The sequence below is a fragment of the Vitis vinifera genome, chromosome 13 (assembly GCF_030704535.1).
Source record: "Vitis vinifera cultivar Pinot Noir 40024 chromosome 13, ASM3070453v1".
NCBI classification, from domain to species: domain Eukaryota; kingdom Viridiplantae; phylum Streptophyta; class Magnoliopsida; order Vitales; family Vitaceae; genus Vitis; species Vitis vinifera.
In genome coordinates, this window is record NC_081817.1 from 16,311,313 (window position 1) to 16,326,834 (window position 15,522).

At 32.8% G+C, this 15,522-nt stretch overlaps 1 protein-coding gene across 1 annotated transcript; it reads left to right on the forward strand.

Annotated features, from left to right (window-relative positions):
- Nucleotides 1-294: 294 nt before the first annotated feature.
- Nucleotides 295-8,938, forward strand: LOC100247150 (protein ZINC INDUCED FACILITATOR-LIKE 1). Its single transcript, XM_002277715.5, has 17 exons — nucleotides 295-742; nucleotides 1,904-1,944; nucleotides 2,623-2,683; nucleotides 2,792-2,894; nucleotides 3,017-3,119; nucleotides 3,253-3,306; nucleotides 3,403-3,465; nucleotides 3,804-3,853; nucleotides 3,978-4,053; nucleotides 4,902-5,117; nucleotides 5,722-5,809; nucleotides 6,513-6,598; nucleotides 6,690-6,797; nucleotides 7,266-7,310; nucleotides 7,401-7,489; nucleotides 7,955-7,998; nucleotides 8,578-8,938. Exons 1-17 carry the CDS (start codon nucleotides 598-600, stop codon nucleotides 8,667-8,669), a joined length of 1,464 nt encoding a protein of 487 aa, XP_002277751.1. The 5' UTR covers nucleotides 295-597; the 3' UTR covers nucleotides 8,670-8,938.
- The last annotated feature ends 6,584 nt before the right edge of the window (nucleotides 8,939-15,522 follow it).

Below are 15,522 nucleotides of genomic sequence, written 5' to 3' on the forward strand. Positions count from 1 at the left end.
CATAAAACCAAAAAGCAAATACTGAGACGTCTCTTTATTATTTACTTTATAAACTTGCTGGTATGATGTGATGCTCTCTTTCTCATCTCTACCTGTTCATTTCTATCTCTTCTTATCTCCTTGTTTGCTTTTGTAGGCTTGGGTTCTACGATCAAATAAAAATATTTGGACCATTTCTTGTGTGGCTTTGGTACACTGGCGGACCCCTGGTGACAATGACCCATTTCAATTTTCAATTAATGGCTTCGGACTCATGCCCTTAAGTGCATTGATCCTCGCCACATCCTCCATCTGTTCAATCACAACTTGTCCTTATCACTTTTGTCTTCTCCGGTTCTGTTTCGAATACGTTTCCAATTTTTCTGTGTTTTGAATAATGGGGTGGGGTGGGGTGGGCGGAGTGACGTAACTGCTTATGTTACAAGTGAACAGCCAAGACTGTCCTTTTAAGCTCCACCAGATCCACAGCCTTTTGCAACCACCAAGTCTGCACTACCCTCTACATTATTTGCTTCCTTGTCTGTCTGCACCTTGTTTCCCTGGGCTCTAAACGGCGCTGGTGCAACTGCAGCATTGTTTTGGGCGGTCCGGGAGCAAATGGCGGCAGAGCAGCAGGTGCCGCTGTTGAAGAAGGTTTACTATCAGAATTGCTCAGGGTGTAGAGTGGAACAGCTTAAAGAGACCAGACGCGGTTTACCCATTAGGGAGCTTCTTTCTATATGGACTGTGGTGCTATGCACTGGTAAGTAGTATCGTTTTCTTTGATCTCAATCGTCTTTGCATTATACTATGCCTTTTTCCGGAGCTATATGGTGGCTTGGTGTTGGAAGTTGAAAAGTAGAGATGGGTGAAGGAGTGTAAGGTTATGTGAAAATGGGTACATTTTGTCAATCAAGAAAGAGCTTTCTGTGAAGCGTGAAGCTGAATTTGATGTCTTCTTAATATTTTCCGGAAAAGATATTTAAAATATTTGGTCATATTTTTGTTTTTAAGCTGTATTTCATGTACCTGGTGCCGAAAGGAGGAAAGCAGAATCATGGGCAGGTACAACTGAGTTGATTTTCTAATCGTCGATTAGAAGAGAAACTACCTCTGGGTATGCTCTTAGAAGGTGGAACAAAAGCAATCAAAAGAGGGAGGAAAATAAAAAGTTCTTTGACATGACATATTTTATGGAATGTTCTTTTTCCTTTTTCTTTTTGGTTACAACTGAGTACAGTTTCCAGTGGTTGAGTGGCTCTGCTTAAGGATGATTCGTAGGTCCAATTTACTGGATTGGGCTTAGTACCAGAATCACACAGTCGTTTGCAGCCTGGAGAGAAAATGTGTGAGGCTGCCAATCTGTTAGCGTGGGAGGCACATTTAGTCTGAAGTGTTTTTATTATGATTACCAGGCCATCGATGAGATTGAAAATTCTTCTTTCTGGCCATTTGTTGATAAATAATGGTCAACTAATGCTGCCTAAGGACATAGTTGGCAAGCAAATTGTTGATTCAGTCTATGGAGTTAGCCTCCTTTTCCTCTCTTCATGGAGAAACTCATTCAATTCAGAGATACTGACTTATCATTGGTGGCCAGATGCAAGATAAGTGGACAAAGTTTCCTCTGCCTCAGAGAGCAGAGAGAGTATGGCTTTTCATTGGAGAATGCTCCTGATTGGAGCCAGATCAAGCCCAATTATCAATTTGTACCTTTTTTCTCTGGGTCATGTGGTTAAGAGCTCATGAAGTTATGGGCACTATCATCATATTTATGTCCTAAATCTTTAACCATTTCAAGATCATGCTAGTCTTTAATTTGGGGTTATTTTTACTTGTTATTATACATTCAAGAGTACCCATAGTCCACCACTTAAGCCATACATTCATTCTCTAAGATCTCTTTCTGTTTTTGCCTTTTCAGCATTGCCGATATCATCTCTCTTTCCATTCCTTTATTTCATGGTGAGTTTATTTTGGAATCCATAATTGTTATCTTCCAGCTTGTTCTCAGTATAAATTAGGAAGATGATAGTTTTATTTGCTCACATTAGTCTGAAGGTGTTTAATTACACTTTAAACCAGCCAATAAAGCTAACAGTGACATGAGTCCAGTGGCCTATTTCAAGAAATCTACATCTTTGCTTTGTTTCAAGAGGTCCACAAAAAAAAAAAAAAAAGGACCAGGCTGTCTGAACACTAAAGAAAGCGACATATCAAAATACAAAGTCAGGGGGGGGTAAAAGGTACCGTTTGCACATGATAGTGACTAGATGCTGTAAACAGGGTTGATATATCAACTAAAAATTTTGCATTAGTAGGTGTTGATTTGTGGGATTCATATTAACGTCGAGATTTTTTCAGTAATGTAATAATGAGAAACCTCATGTCGATTTTCATCTTCGTATTAGTTAGAATTCAAGATACTGATAATGTTGAGATTTTGGATCATGCATGCTAACAGCTCCTCTATCTTTTTCCTCCTTTCTTTACATTAAATAAATCCTCAATTCAACATCCAACCTCTATAGCCATTTGGATTTCAGTACCTTCTTTTTTCCTGATAAAATATACCAATAAATCTGTACTGTCTATTTCTAAATAAGACTTCCTTGTTTTGTTTTTAATTCTTTCTGTCTGCAGATTAGGGACTTCCATATAGCAAAAAGGGAGGAAGACATTGGTTACTATGCTGGTTATGTGGGTGAGCCTGTTATATTTTCATAGCTTCTATGTTGGAAGTGTATATCCATGGATAATCTCATTTTAGTTCCAAATAACGTGGTCCTAATAATCCCATAATATCATGAAGGGTCTGCATTTATGCTTGGAAGAGCATTGACATCTGTCGCCTGGGGAATGGTGGCTGATCGATATGGCCGAAAACCTGTTATAATGATAGGCACTATCGCAGTGTTAGTACCCAGAATTACCTATGAATCTCAGCTTGAATTTTTCTGCAATCAAGTATTGCTGTTCGTTCAAAAGATTTCTTCTACCTAGTTTTCTCACAACAATCTTGTTTATTTGGTTTCAGGGTTATTTTCAACACTCTTTTCGGTCTTAGTGTAAACTTCTGGATGGCCCTCTCTACAAGGTTTCTTCTTGGAAGTCTGAATGGTTTACTTGGGCCAATTAAGGTATTTGTCTCATACTGCATATGATTTTTTGAATGAATGTTTAGTTGTTCTAATGCATTTGAGATAGTGTGTTTAATGGTTTAGTTCACTGCATATCCCCCAATGTACATTTTCAAATTTCTTCCATGATCAGGCATATGCAGCTGAAATTTTCCGTGACGAATACCAAGCTCTAGGACTGTCAACAGTGAGTTAGTCTTTTTTTTTTTTTTTTATCAACAGTTTTTAAATTGTGTTGTGCCCCACCATTGGTTCATAATGGGGAGTATTAATTTTATTTTAGGTTAGTACAGCATGGGGCATAGGATTGATCATTGGACCAGCTTTGGGAGGTTTCCTTGCCCAGGTACTTGTTTTTCCTTTCCTCTTATGCAGAAAGAAAATGATTCCTGCAGAAATTGCAATTCAACAATGTTGAAAATTAGTAGCAGTTAGAAATAGTAACCAACAGCAACCAAAAGTGAAAGTCTCAACATTTTCAAAATTAGTATTTACAGAATGAACTATTAGTGAAATGAGATGAATTATACATTTCAGAAGAGTATGAATCGGATTATTGAAGTCTCCTCGCGTTTTTTGAAGTTTTTATTTTTTGTTTCTCAAGTACTTTTTACATTTTGCACACTTCTTTTATGTCACCATGCATGCGATTGTTTTATATCTCTGAATGATTTCATAATTCAGCCTGCAGAAAAGTATCCGGATATATTCTCTGAAGATTCTCTATTTGGAAGGTAAGCTTGCCTCCTTATTATAATGATGCCATTCTGCATCTCATTTCATCAATTTTCTATTTTTTTTTTTTTTTTTTGGAATTTGGAGTATTATGATGATCCAAAACATTTATCTATGATGCAGATTTCCATACTTCTTGCCCTGCCTGTTTATATCGGTTTATGCAATGATTGTAACCGTTGCTTGTTGTTGGCTTCCGGTACGTTTCTTAAGCAGATGTTTGGTTCCTTGGTCATTTCTGTTTAGCCTTTCAGATGCATCTTATTTTCCATAAGAAAGATACTTTTCTTTATTCAGGTTGAGTCATCATTGCTTAATTTCAACAGTTTGTTTTTGCCGTTTTTTATGCCACAAACAGAGCTTGATTATTTTAAGTAGTCTCTTTCTCACCGGTCAAGATTGATGTGAATTTTTGTAATGGAACTAGAGCATTGTTGGAATGCATCATTGAAATGATCTAGAATTTCTTTTAGAAACTTTTGGCATAAAGACTGTCTTGTGGACACTGACTGAGATTCTAAGTGTTGTCTTCATCGGAAGGGCAGGAGATAAATATGAGGCTGTGATACTAATTCAACCAGGAATTCATCACTTCTCTTTTAAGCTCATGCTCTGATTGATAAACATCCAAATAACAAACGGTTCTAGGTGTCATTTCTCCGATTTTATTTCAATGCGTCTTCATGGTTTTTATTAGCTATGGTATGTGAATAAAAATTATATTACTTAGCAGTTGACACTCTCCTTCTCATAAAATTTTGTAAGCACAACCACTTTCAAATCCCTTTGAATTCCTTGCATGTGTTAAGTTATCCTCAGCAGTTTTTGAAAAGTAGCATTTAAAGCCTTCTCCTTTTCTTCAATCTGTTCAAGGAATACTTATTTTATCCTCTTGGGCTCGGAAGCTGACCGACTGAGAACAGAAAGCTCAAAACTTTTGCTTATTATAGTGTTCATATATGTAACCGCTCATCAGTGAGATGTTTCTATGATACCATGGCTTCCTATTACTGCGATTCCATGTCTAACATCTCTGGATTAATGCAGGAAACATTGCACACACACAATGAAAACAAAAAATCAAGAGAAGACTCATATGATGCTTTGGAAGCGGCCAATGGTGGGTCTAATGCAAAAGAAAAAGAACAAGAAATTGAAGGAAGTGAACCAACTTCTAATGAAAGCCTCTTTATGAATTGGCCTTTGATGTCTTCTATCATTGTCTACTGTGTTTTTTCACTACATGATATGGCTTATACAGAGGTATGCCTCAAACCTAATTCTCAGTTTCTGGAATATGTTTTAATCTTACACTTGTTGAGCCGAAATCTTCTCCATTAACACATCTAGGTTGATAATTGGTGTCAGAAATAATCTCTAGTTTGGACCCATTAGTCCATTCTATATGTTATCTGGATGAGCATATAAGCATTAATGAATAAATAAAACATTCACAGTTGTTTGCTTTTTGTGACTGACCCTTTTGGTTCATTAGAAAATGTGAAAAAGATAAGATAATTTTCTTTATTGCTATGGATATGTTATAGAACAGAGCCTGTTAGAGACAAAAGCAACCATGATGGTGGACATGTGTCTCTTCATTCTGGAAACAAAAATGTTTGAACAACTTTCGGTTAATATTTTTTCAAGAAAGAATATGCGCAACATGATGGGAATGAACCACATAATGGAGAAGCATGGCCACCATAATTTCTGCCACTACCATTGTCACTGTGACCACCTCAGACTTTTGACCGCCGCAATATAAAATTAAAAAAAAAGGGCTCTCCTAGTTTACGTCTGATCTTTTTGATGTCAAATCTTAATCTAACTAACTATATCTGGCAACTAAATTTTCTTTTTGCAGATATTCTCATTATGGGCTGTGAGTCCTAGAATACATGGGGGTTTGAGCTATTCAACTGATGATGTTGGTGTTGTTCTTGCAATCTCAGGTATACTAGTATCTAGTTATCCACCTTTTGGTATCAAAACATGCTGGAAAAAAATTCACTCTGCTTTGCTGTCACTGAGGCTTGGGAAACACATTTGTGAACTGAAATTCTTTCTTGGTCCTTTTTCTTTCCATTATGAGATTTGTCTATGCTCCTTTACAATTAAATTCCATCAGGGAGACTGGAGTTTAGCTTATTTATGATGATAGGAAGATTAAGTTGGTTCTGTTTCTAGGCTGCTTAAATTTAAGAGAGAAAGAAGAAAAACAAGTGAAGAAAAAGAAGTGGAATGTCAGTTGTTAAATTGCTCTCCCCCTTCATAATATTTCTACACAGTGATGCTAAAAGTTTAAAAGCAGAATACTGCCCTTGGTGAATCAAAGTATATAAATACACAATTGAAAGGACTTTATTAGGAACTAAGATTAGAATATCCAAATAATCAATAAATAGAATGACAAGAACTGGAACCAGGTATTGGTGGTCTTACCCTTCTGCCTCTGGGTGTTTTTGCACTTCAAGTTCATTCCCTTGAGGCACTGGACCTAATTGAGATAATCAAAAATGTTTTTAACATTTTCTGGTGACAATATCCTTTGTGGTTGAATTGATGCATACGTGGTTTGTTTATTGTGCTTTATTTCATGTATTTCTCTCGAGATTATCAGGATACTGAGTTACTGACTATGCATCTGATATTTAGGTTTTGGCCTTTTAGTCTCCCAACTTACTCTATATCCACTTGTGGAGAGGTTTCTTGGGCCTGTGATGATCTGTCGCATTGCTGGTGTATGCTACCAATACCTTGTGACATTCAGTGCAATCTCTTCTTTACAACTACTTTCATGTTCTGTATTCACTTATTTTAAAATTTTTGTAGGTCTTGTCCATACCTTTGTTGGCGAGTTACCCTTTAATAGCCATGCTTTCTGGGTCCAGCCTCTCAGTGGTGTTGAATTGTGCATCTGTGCTAAAGAATGTTCTATCTGTGAGTGAATTTACAACTTGAAGGTTCTCTTCCCTTGCTAGTAACTGGATTATAGATGTTAATTGTAAGTCTGTCTGTCAGCAGAAGTATGCATCTTGATTGATTTCAACACACATTCCTGATCCTTCTGCCTCTAAACCTTCTACTTCTTGGCCTAAAATTAGTAATTTTGATCATCAAGTCATCAAATTAAGACTGAGTAACTAGGTCTTGAAGAGTGGGGATGTGGGTTCTATAACAGATTTCTATTGACAATCCATTCTGCTGCCATGAAGTGGAATCAAAAGAAAAAAAAATGTAATATTACATGTTTGTATGCAAAAGGAATATCACGGTCATCATAATGTTTTAGTACGATCTTAATTTTCGTGTAAGAATACGATGAATGCATTAATTGATCCTGATAGTAAAATCTCCAACAGCTGTTGTTTCATTATCTCTTACTAGTAAACGTCTCAATGTGATCAGGTGTCCATTATAACTGGCCTGTTCCTTCTGCAAAACAGTGCTGTGGTAATTTTCTCCTCTTGGTTTCTCCAGTTTCATTTCTATTTTTTGCTAAAATATGTAGTGCATTGATCTAACCTAATATTGTAACAACAGGACCAACACCAGAGAGGAACTGCTAATGGCATTTCTATGACTGCAATGTCTCTTTTCAAAGCAGCTGGTCCTGCTGGAGGAGGCGCACTGTAAGTATCAATTTAATGTCTCTTAACGTACAACCACTCACAGTAGGCGTCCACAAAAATCGGACAACTAAAATGTAATGTCTGTTTGATATAAAAGATCTTATTTATGAACTAGGTTGTGAACTACAAAATCCAGAGAATGTGTTTTAAAAGCGTCTTTCACCAAAATCTTCATGGCTACTGAAAAGATACTCTGGCTGGAATATTAGGATACTGATACAATAAGAATTCCTAATATCAGACTGAAGTGAGATAGCAGATCAAGGGTTTTTTGTAGGTCTTTTAAGTGTAAAATGGAATAATTTGATTAGAAGGCATATTAAGACCTGCAAGATAGTACAAACTCACATAGGTTACATAAAGGGTACTTCATTTCATACTTTGCTTAATACATTTGCATGACATACATGGCAATTGATCTATTTTTGGACCTATGATTATTCATGATGTTGTTGGTATTTGCAGCTTTTCTTGGGCACAAAAGCGACAGGATTCTGCTTTCTTCCCAGGTATAATTCTGAATTCAGGGGAAGTGCCCTTTCAATTTCAGATCATCCACTCTTTGAAAAAAGAACCATAAAATGAATTCCAGTTGATGATGCTTCATCCATTTCCGATTCTGGTGTTGTATGCATTGAGGTTGTGAGCCTGCAGATTTACTTACATGCAGTTGGAAATTTACCTTCACAGAAATGTCCAAAGAATGATAAATGACCAAATGATTCTGAACTCAGAACTCAGAACTACAAATCAACATCCTCCCCTGGCTAGTTGGAACACTGGATAACTAAAAATACCATGCTAAACTGGGTAACTTTATGGAACTATAAAGCCTGATTCCTCAAAAACTTTCTAAAAAACCATGAGTTATGTCTTAACAGTACTTCCTCCTTCATTTGCTTTCTCAAACTTGCTGTGTTTCTCATATTTATGGTCTTAAAACATAAACATGTCTTCCTCTTAGTAAGATAACAATCATAGAGGTACATTGAATGACCCCAAACAAATTAATGAGGTCCAGCAACCAACAGGCTGATGGCTAATTTCTTCCTTTGAAATATCTTCACATCTAAGCTCTTCAAATGCAGGTGACCAGATGGTTTTCTTAATCCTGAATGTGGTCGAGGCAATCGGAGTGCTCATGACATTCAAACCATTTCTAGTTCAAAGGCGTCGATAGAGGAAAATCAGTCTGATTCAACTCCAGGCCGTTAAGATTATCACCTCGATCAGTATGACTCTTTGGTAGCATTGCACCTGTCTCCATTCATTATAGGGACGATAACTTGCATCCTGTAGTAACCCGTTTGGGGGGGTATATTAGATCAACAACAATGTGCCCTGTATCTACTGCATTTTGTACACCAGTAAATTACTGCCTACCTGCATATTGTTCGACATATTTGGTTACCAATGAGCAGTTCATGAGTTAGCAAAACTCTTGTTTGATGTCTAATTCTTTTTTTGTTTCACTTAATATGGGGCAGCTCTCGATGAATGTTTGTGAACATGACTTTATCATCTTCATTTAATTAGTTACATTATGTATAGTCTTAATTGAAATCTTAAATCATGAAACCTATCTTTCATGTTCTTTCTAACTGAATATTTGCTAGATGAAAATTTCAAAAAGAAACCATCAACTAAATATCGGTAATCGACACTAACTACAAGATATTTACCACTCATTGTTTGATTAACTTTTTTCTAATTCTATAAGTATCTGATTAGGTAACAACTAATAATTATGTTTGGTGATTGAATGAGAAGAGAGTTAAGCAAATCAAAGCAAGCCCCTGTTATTTGAAATATTTTAAAGATTTTTTTTTTATTTTGATGTATCTACTTGATCTTTGGCTAGCTAGGTTCAAAATATTAGCTCAACTTCTACTTTGAAAGCCAGATTTCATATATGCATAATGGAAGTTTTGGAAGATTAATGTTATTGTACTGGTACAGCTAGCTAGATTAAGGTAGTAATTTCATTCCAAAAGCCCTTGATCCAAACTACTTCTAAAAGGACTTATTAGTTTTTAGAGCAATCTTGAAAGTTCAAGGAAGTGAAGTAGATCAAGATAAATATATAGTTTTGGATTTAATTAAATGAATAAATTTAATAATTGAATTTAACATAAAAAGGAGTTTCCAAAGTTTAAGGAAGTTTAAACTTTTGTTTACTTTGCAGTTCCTACTTTTCAACTATTCTATGTTACTTATACTTGTTTGGTTCCTGAAAAATTTGAGGGAAACTATGAAGGAAAGATGATTGGAGCCAAAATATGTGCTTCCATAGCATATGTATAATATGATTTATGCAATATAAAAAGCTCAAATCATCCAACTTAACTCAAATTGATGTTAAGACCTAATTATGGATCTAACTGCTATTTTGAGCCTAATTTTAGATTGAAGGAATGAAAAAAAAATGATAAGTGTAGAAGTCATTATCAACCAAGGGAGCAAAAGGGGTTAAACATGCATAATTGAGAGACCCGAGACTTGTGAGCCATGAAGAGTCCAAACAAGAGTGTGATAAGCAACTTGAAATACTAGCAATGAATGTTATGAAGTGAGATAGAGGGCAAACAACCATAATGGAGGAGGTTCGAATAAAATGCAATCAAGTTCACATGGGAATTTAGAACTCAAAATTTGGCAACAACACATACTCTGACTTTGAGATAAAATTTAGAGCACTTCTCGATGTCAAACTAATATATGTGTAGAATACTTAAATTACCTTTCAAATAAAAATTAGGCTTTGTACAACTTAACAAAAAGATGTTGGAAACTTATGAAAATTTGATGCAAAAAGTGCTAAATGTGTGCTTATAGGCTATTCACTCAAGCTAAAGTCCATGGAGTTTTCCTTAATGAAGGAAGAACAAGCTTCAAGAACAATGACTAAATCTTTAAATGTAATGATAAATGATGTTTTTAGGAGATGGTCTTCGTTATGAATTAGGATAAATTCCAATTTCCATCCAAATCTGGAATAAGTCTTAACTATGTTATCTTAACTAAGGGTAATAAGTAGATAGAGCTAAAATCTAGTTTGGTAGATGGAGGAATCTGGTTTGGTAGAATTGCTCCTTATATCTAACTTCTAGCAATGCATTTGGCTAGATGGACCACTAAATTTTGCTAGCCAACTTCAATCTTTGAAGATTCTCCCTAATTTACTTCAACTCAACTGTCCATATGATTTGTTCTCAAGATTCCTAGCTCATGATTTGTTCTCAAGATTACTAGCTCATGGATGATATAAATAGCATTTTCATCTCGTTAAGAGGAGCTTGTGGTAGTCTTTTGTATTTCTTTTCTATTTTACGGTTTTTACCTTCTATACTTTCTTTTTCTTGTAGAAACTCTAAGGTTATGTTTGTTCCCAAAATTTTTGAGGGAAATTGAAGGGGAAAGAAGATACAAAAGAAATGTAGAAGGAAAGAAAAAATGAAAAAATAAATAAAAAAATAAATTAAAACTCAATAAATTATTTTTATTTGTTACTTCAAGCTCGTTTTATTTATTTTAACTCATTGACATAAAGATTAGATAATTTAAAAATGTATAATTTTTTAATTAATTTTAATTATATATATATTTTTTTAATATTTTTTATAGGACCACCAAATATGAGAAAATCATTTTCTATAGTATTTTTTTTTTCTTTCCTAAGTATTTTACAGAAACCAAACATACCCTAAAATCATGCTTGATTAATTGAATATAACATGTGATAGGATAAGAAAAGAAATATTATATCTTATTTTATATTTGGTTGGTATTAGGATAAGATAAGTTATCCTATCACTTATTACATATTCAATCAAACATAGGATAAGATAAATAGTATATGATATATTCCACCTTTTTTTTTATATATTCATTCTACAGAGAATATGTTAATCTTATGCTAAGATATAAGATATGCATATTTTATGTATCTTAATTAATTAATTATCTTATATTACTTATTTCGCAAAATAAAACTTTTATTATAAAATTAAATTTGAGATTAAAAAAGAAAAAATAAAAATATATTATAAAATAATATTAGTATATGTATTATTTAATATATATATATATATATATATATATATATATTCATCTATGTATAGATGTATGCATGTATATTATTTCTATGTATTGAATAACACAATATAAACGATTTTTATTTATAAATTTTAAATATTTTAAACATGAATATACTTAAACATAAGAGAAATTTTATTTTTAAAAATAAAGAATATTGGAATGTAATATTCTTTTTTATTTTAAACATTGAAAAATAATACATATTCCATATAATTTTTTATTCATTTCACAAATTAAATATGAACATAACATAACCTAATATATCTCATTGGACATGATACCTTAGGATGTTATATCTATAGATATAATATCTCATTGGAAATCATATCCTAAGACTAATTCCAATCTTCTTTTACATTAGCAAAGGCATGTATAATAAGGGTCTTTTCTTGCTCGTTAGCGCCCCCGTACCCCTATTATATTTTTTTAGTCATAAAGGAGCTAAAAGAAATTGGACAACCTTACTAAGGGAAAGATGCACTCAAGCATGCGAAGAAAGCACTTTGAGCTTCCCTTCTCTTATCGAAGGGGTGCTCTATGATCAAACTTCAAATATCTCATAAAGTAGGGGCATCAAAGCTAAAGCTTGTAGTTTAGGGATGCGCAAGTGCTTAACGCCTCATACAAGGGGTTAGCGCACAATGGCTTTCTCTAAGAGGGGCTTACTTCTTCAAGCGGAGCTTGCTACTTTTCATTTTGATAGGAGTAGGTTCCTTCTTGTTCAGGGTCATTAGATGAGAGATCTTCCTCCGACTCTAAGAAATTGGTCAAGCGGGAGGCTACCCTCAACTCATCTCTCTATCTATAAAAAAAAACCCCTCCCCCAAGGAGAGTAGAAGCTCTGGATGAGTATGTCCTGGATTCTTGGATTCATTCTCGTCCTAATCCGTCATGGAATTTTCAGAATCTACCAAAACATTCTAGGAAAGGGCTTGTAATGATTTTCTCAAAGATCACAAGGTGTTGAAGTGGCAGGATAGGGGGAATCTATAGGTTTTTGTGAAAGAGATGTTCTTAATATACACATCATATCATATCCTATCCTATCCTGTCAACCAAATGTAACATAAATCTTTGCAAAAACTAAGGAAATCACCTATCACCATAAGTGTCTAGCTTTCTTCAAGGTTGTGTGATGGAGGATCTTGTAGGAGAACCTATTTAGGTGATAATTGTAATGAATTTTCTTTGAAATTTAGTGAATCAATTCAAGATTTAATCATTTAGTTCTGATTTTGGGCTTATGATTCATGTTTCTTTTGCTTCATACTTGGTTGCTGATTGCTTGTTTTATTCTCTTAATATTTAGGCAACTTAATTTTGATATTTCAATTACTTAAATTTTAATAATAGATTTAATACAATCAATAGGTTATTGGATGAAAATTGCTATCAAATTTTTGAGCCCTAGATGTTCCTCATGTATAGGAGACTAAATTATATTTGGGTCATTCTTGTTGAAAATCTCCCATAAGCCACACTTAAGTATTTAGTTTTGTGTGTTTGCTTAAGAATCATGAAAAATCAGATAATGGACAGCAGACCAACAAGTGAATCTAGGCCCTTTGTCATTTTATTAGGTTTTGAATTTCTTATGTTTTTTTTTGTTGCCATCTAACCTTATTTTGCTCTCTTTTTCAACCGAAATTTTAACCAATATCCTAACAATTTCACAAACAGCAACCGCTTGGTCATTCTCACACACTCCAAAGTGTTACCTAACCTTCACTCTCTTGGGCATGACACCCAATATTCACTGGATTATTACAATCCGAAGTTGTGCTTAGGGCTTGACATACTAGTATGAACAACTTAGTAACACAAGCAACATGCAGGTCCTTGCTCTTTGATGTTGGATATTCCAATGTTGACATGTTGATTTCCCATAAATCATATTGATAGGAGAGAGGAAAGATATGTAGGCATGTTGATTCACTAAGCCATGACCTTTGGATAAATTCAAAGCCATAAGTCATTATGACTATGCTTAGTTTCTAGAAAATCCAAGAAAAAGAAAATAAAGAGGAAAAGTAGAAGGAAAATAAAAAAATGAATTTAAAGTCGATACATTATTTTTATATGGTTCTTCAAAGACTTATTTTCTTCTATTATATAAAGATTAAATAATTTTAAGATACTTAAATTTTCATCTAATTTTAATTATATTTTATTTTCTTTCGTATTTTTTTTATAGTAAAACCAAATATAAGAAAATCATTTTCCTTAATTTTTTTTTTCTTTTCTTAGTATTTTTTTGAAACCAAACATAGTCTATGTGTTTTACACATGATCATATGCTTTATTTTCATATGTAATATGAATCCTATGACATGTATGTATTATTTCAAGGCATGTAATTATTCTAACACTTACTTGTCATGACTTGTAGGAATTTATTTAAAATATTTGGTTAAAATGGATGAAATAATCTCAAAATTGTGAATCTAACTATTTCCATGTTTTTTCTCAAAAAGTAACTCATTTTTTATATAAATACATTTTATCATTTCAAGTATTTACATATAGGTTTTCAAACAAAATGTTATTTTTATAAGAAAATAACGAGGACATTTTTGTCAATATGAGGCAAAAAAAGGACAAAATATTAAATTTCAAAAATTGGGCTTTCATTGACCCTTTTAATCAAATAACCTAATTTATTTCTAATGTTTTAATTAAGTAGCTTGAACCTTAGGTTTAGAGATGTGTTACAAACCGATAGGTAAGCAATAAGTTTGATAACTATTTTTTCCAAGTATGGATTTTTTATATGTTTAATCCTTGCATTCTATATTTGTCTCTATGTCATCATTACTCAATTGTAGGAGGGTCATGTAACTAGTGGTATTTTTAGTATTATTCTTATGTTAGGCTGGATTACTTCAATTAGATAGTAAATTTTTGTTATACCAAAGATTTGTGCATTGGTACCCATTGCTTTGCCTAATATACATGATGTTAGCTTCTTTGATTTGGCCCAATAGAATTAGGTCGTAAGCCTCATTATTAAATATCTAAGGGGAAGTATTAATCATCAATTATAGTCAAAATAGGATGTGTTGAATGCTATCTCTACATTTATTTTATAAATTTTTATATTGTTAAAATGTTTTGAATCAATGATTGATTATGTATGTAAATGCATAAGTCTTTTAGGGTATGTTTTGTAGTAATTCTAGGAATCATTTGTAGTCTAAAAAGTGTTTTTGAAAAAAAAAATTAGATATTTGAAAAAAAAAATTAAAATACTTTTAAAAATCTATAAAATCACTTGTAGTGTTGGAAAGTCACTTATAGTATTTTTTGAAAAAATATTTGGGGCCTATTTAATAATTGTTTTTGAAAACAATTCTAAATACTAGTTTTTATAACAGTTTTTGAAAATTATTTTTAAATTTTTATAAAACAAAAGTTTGCTTGGAAATGTAAAATGTTTTTAATATTTTTAAATATATTTTAAAAATAATTTTATATCTAGGATTTTATTTTTAATCATTTTACATATTTGTATAATTATTTCTTAAAACAACCCTTAGAAAATAAGTGAAAATAATATAAAATAACTAAGAATGAGTTTGATAATAATTTTAGAAAGTGTTTTTACTTTTTATTAACATTTCAAAAATTTTATATTTCAAGTAATAAAAAGACTAAAAACATTTTCTAAAATCACTCCTAAACGTACTCTAAAAGATGTTATCTAAAAATACTATATTTTATATTCTTAAGATCAGAAAATAGAAAAATGATTTTTATTCCCAAATGTGTTTTCTATATTTTTTGTTTTGAAAAATAGAAAACTATTATAAAAAACAATTCCCAAATAGGTCCTTGATATGCAATTCTCCTAAAAATACCTTCAATGACATTTCTATTAAAAACACTTTGAATAAAAGCACTATTAAATGCACTCTTATTTTGATAACATTTTCAAA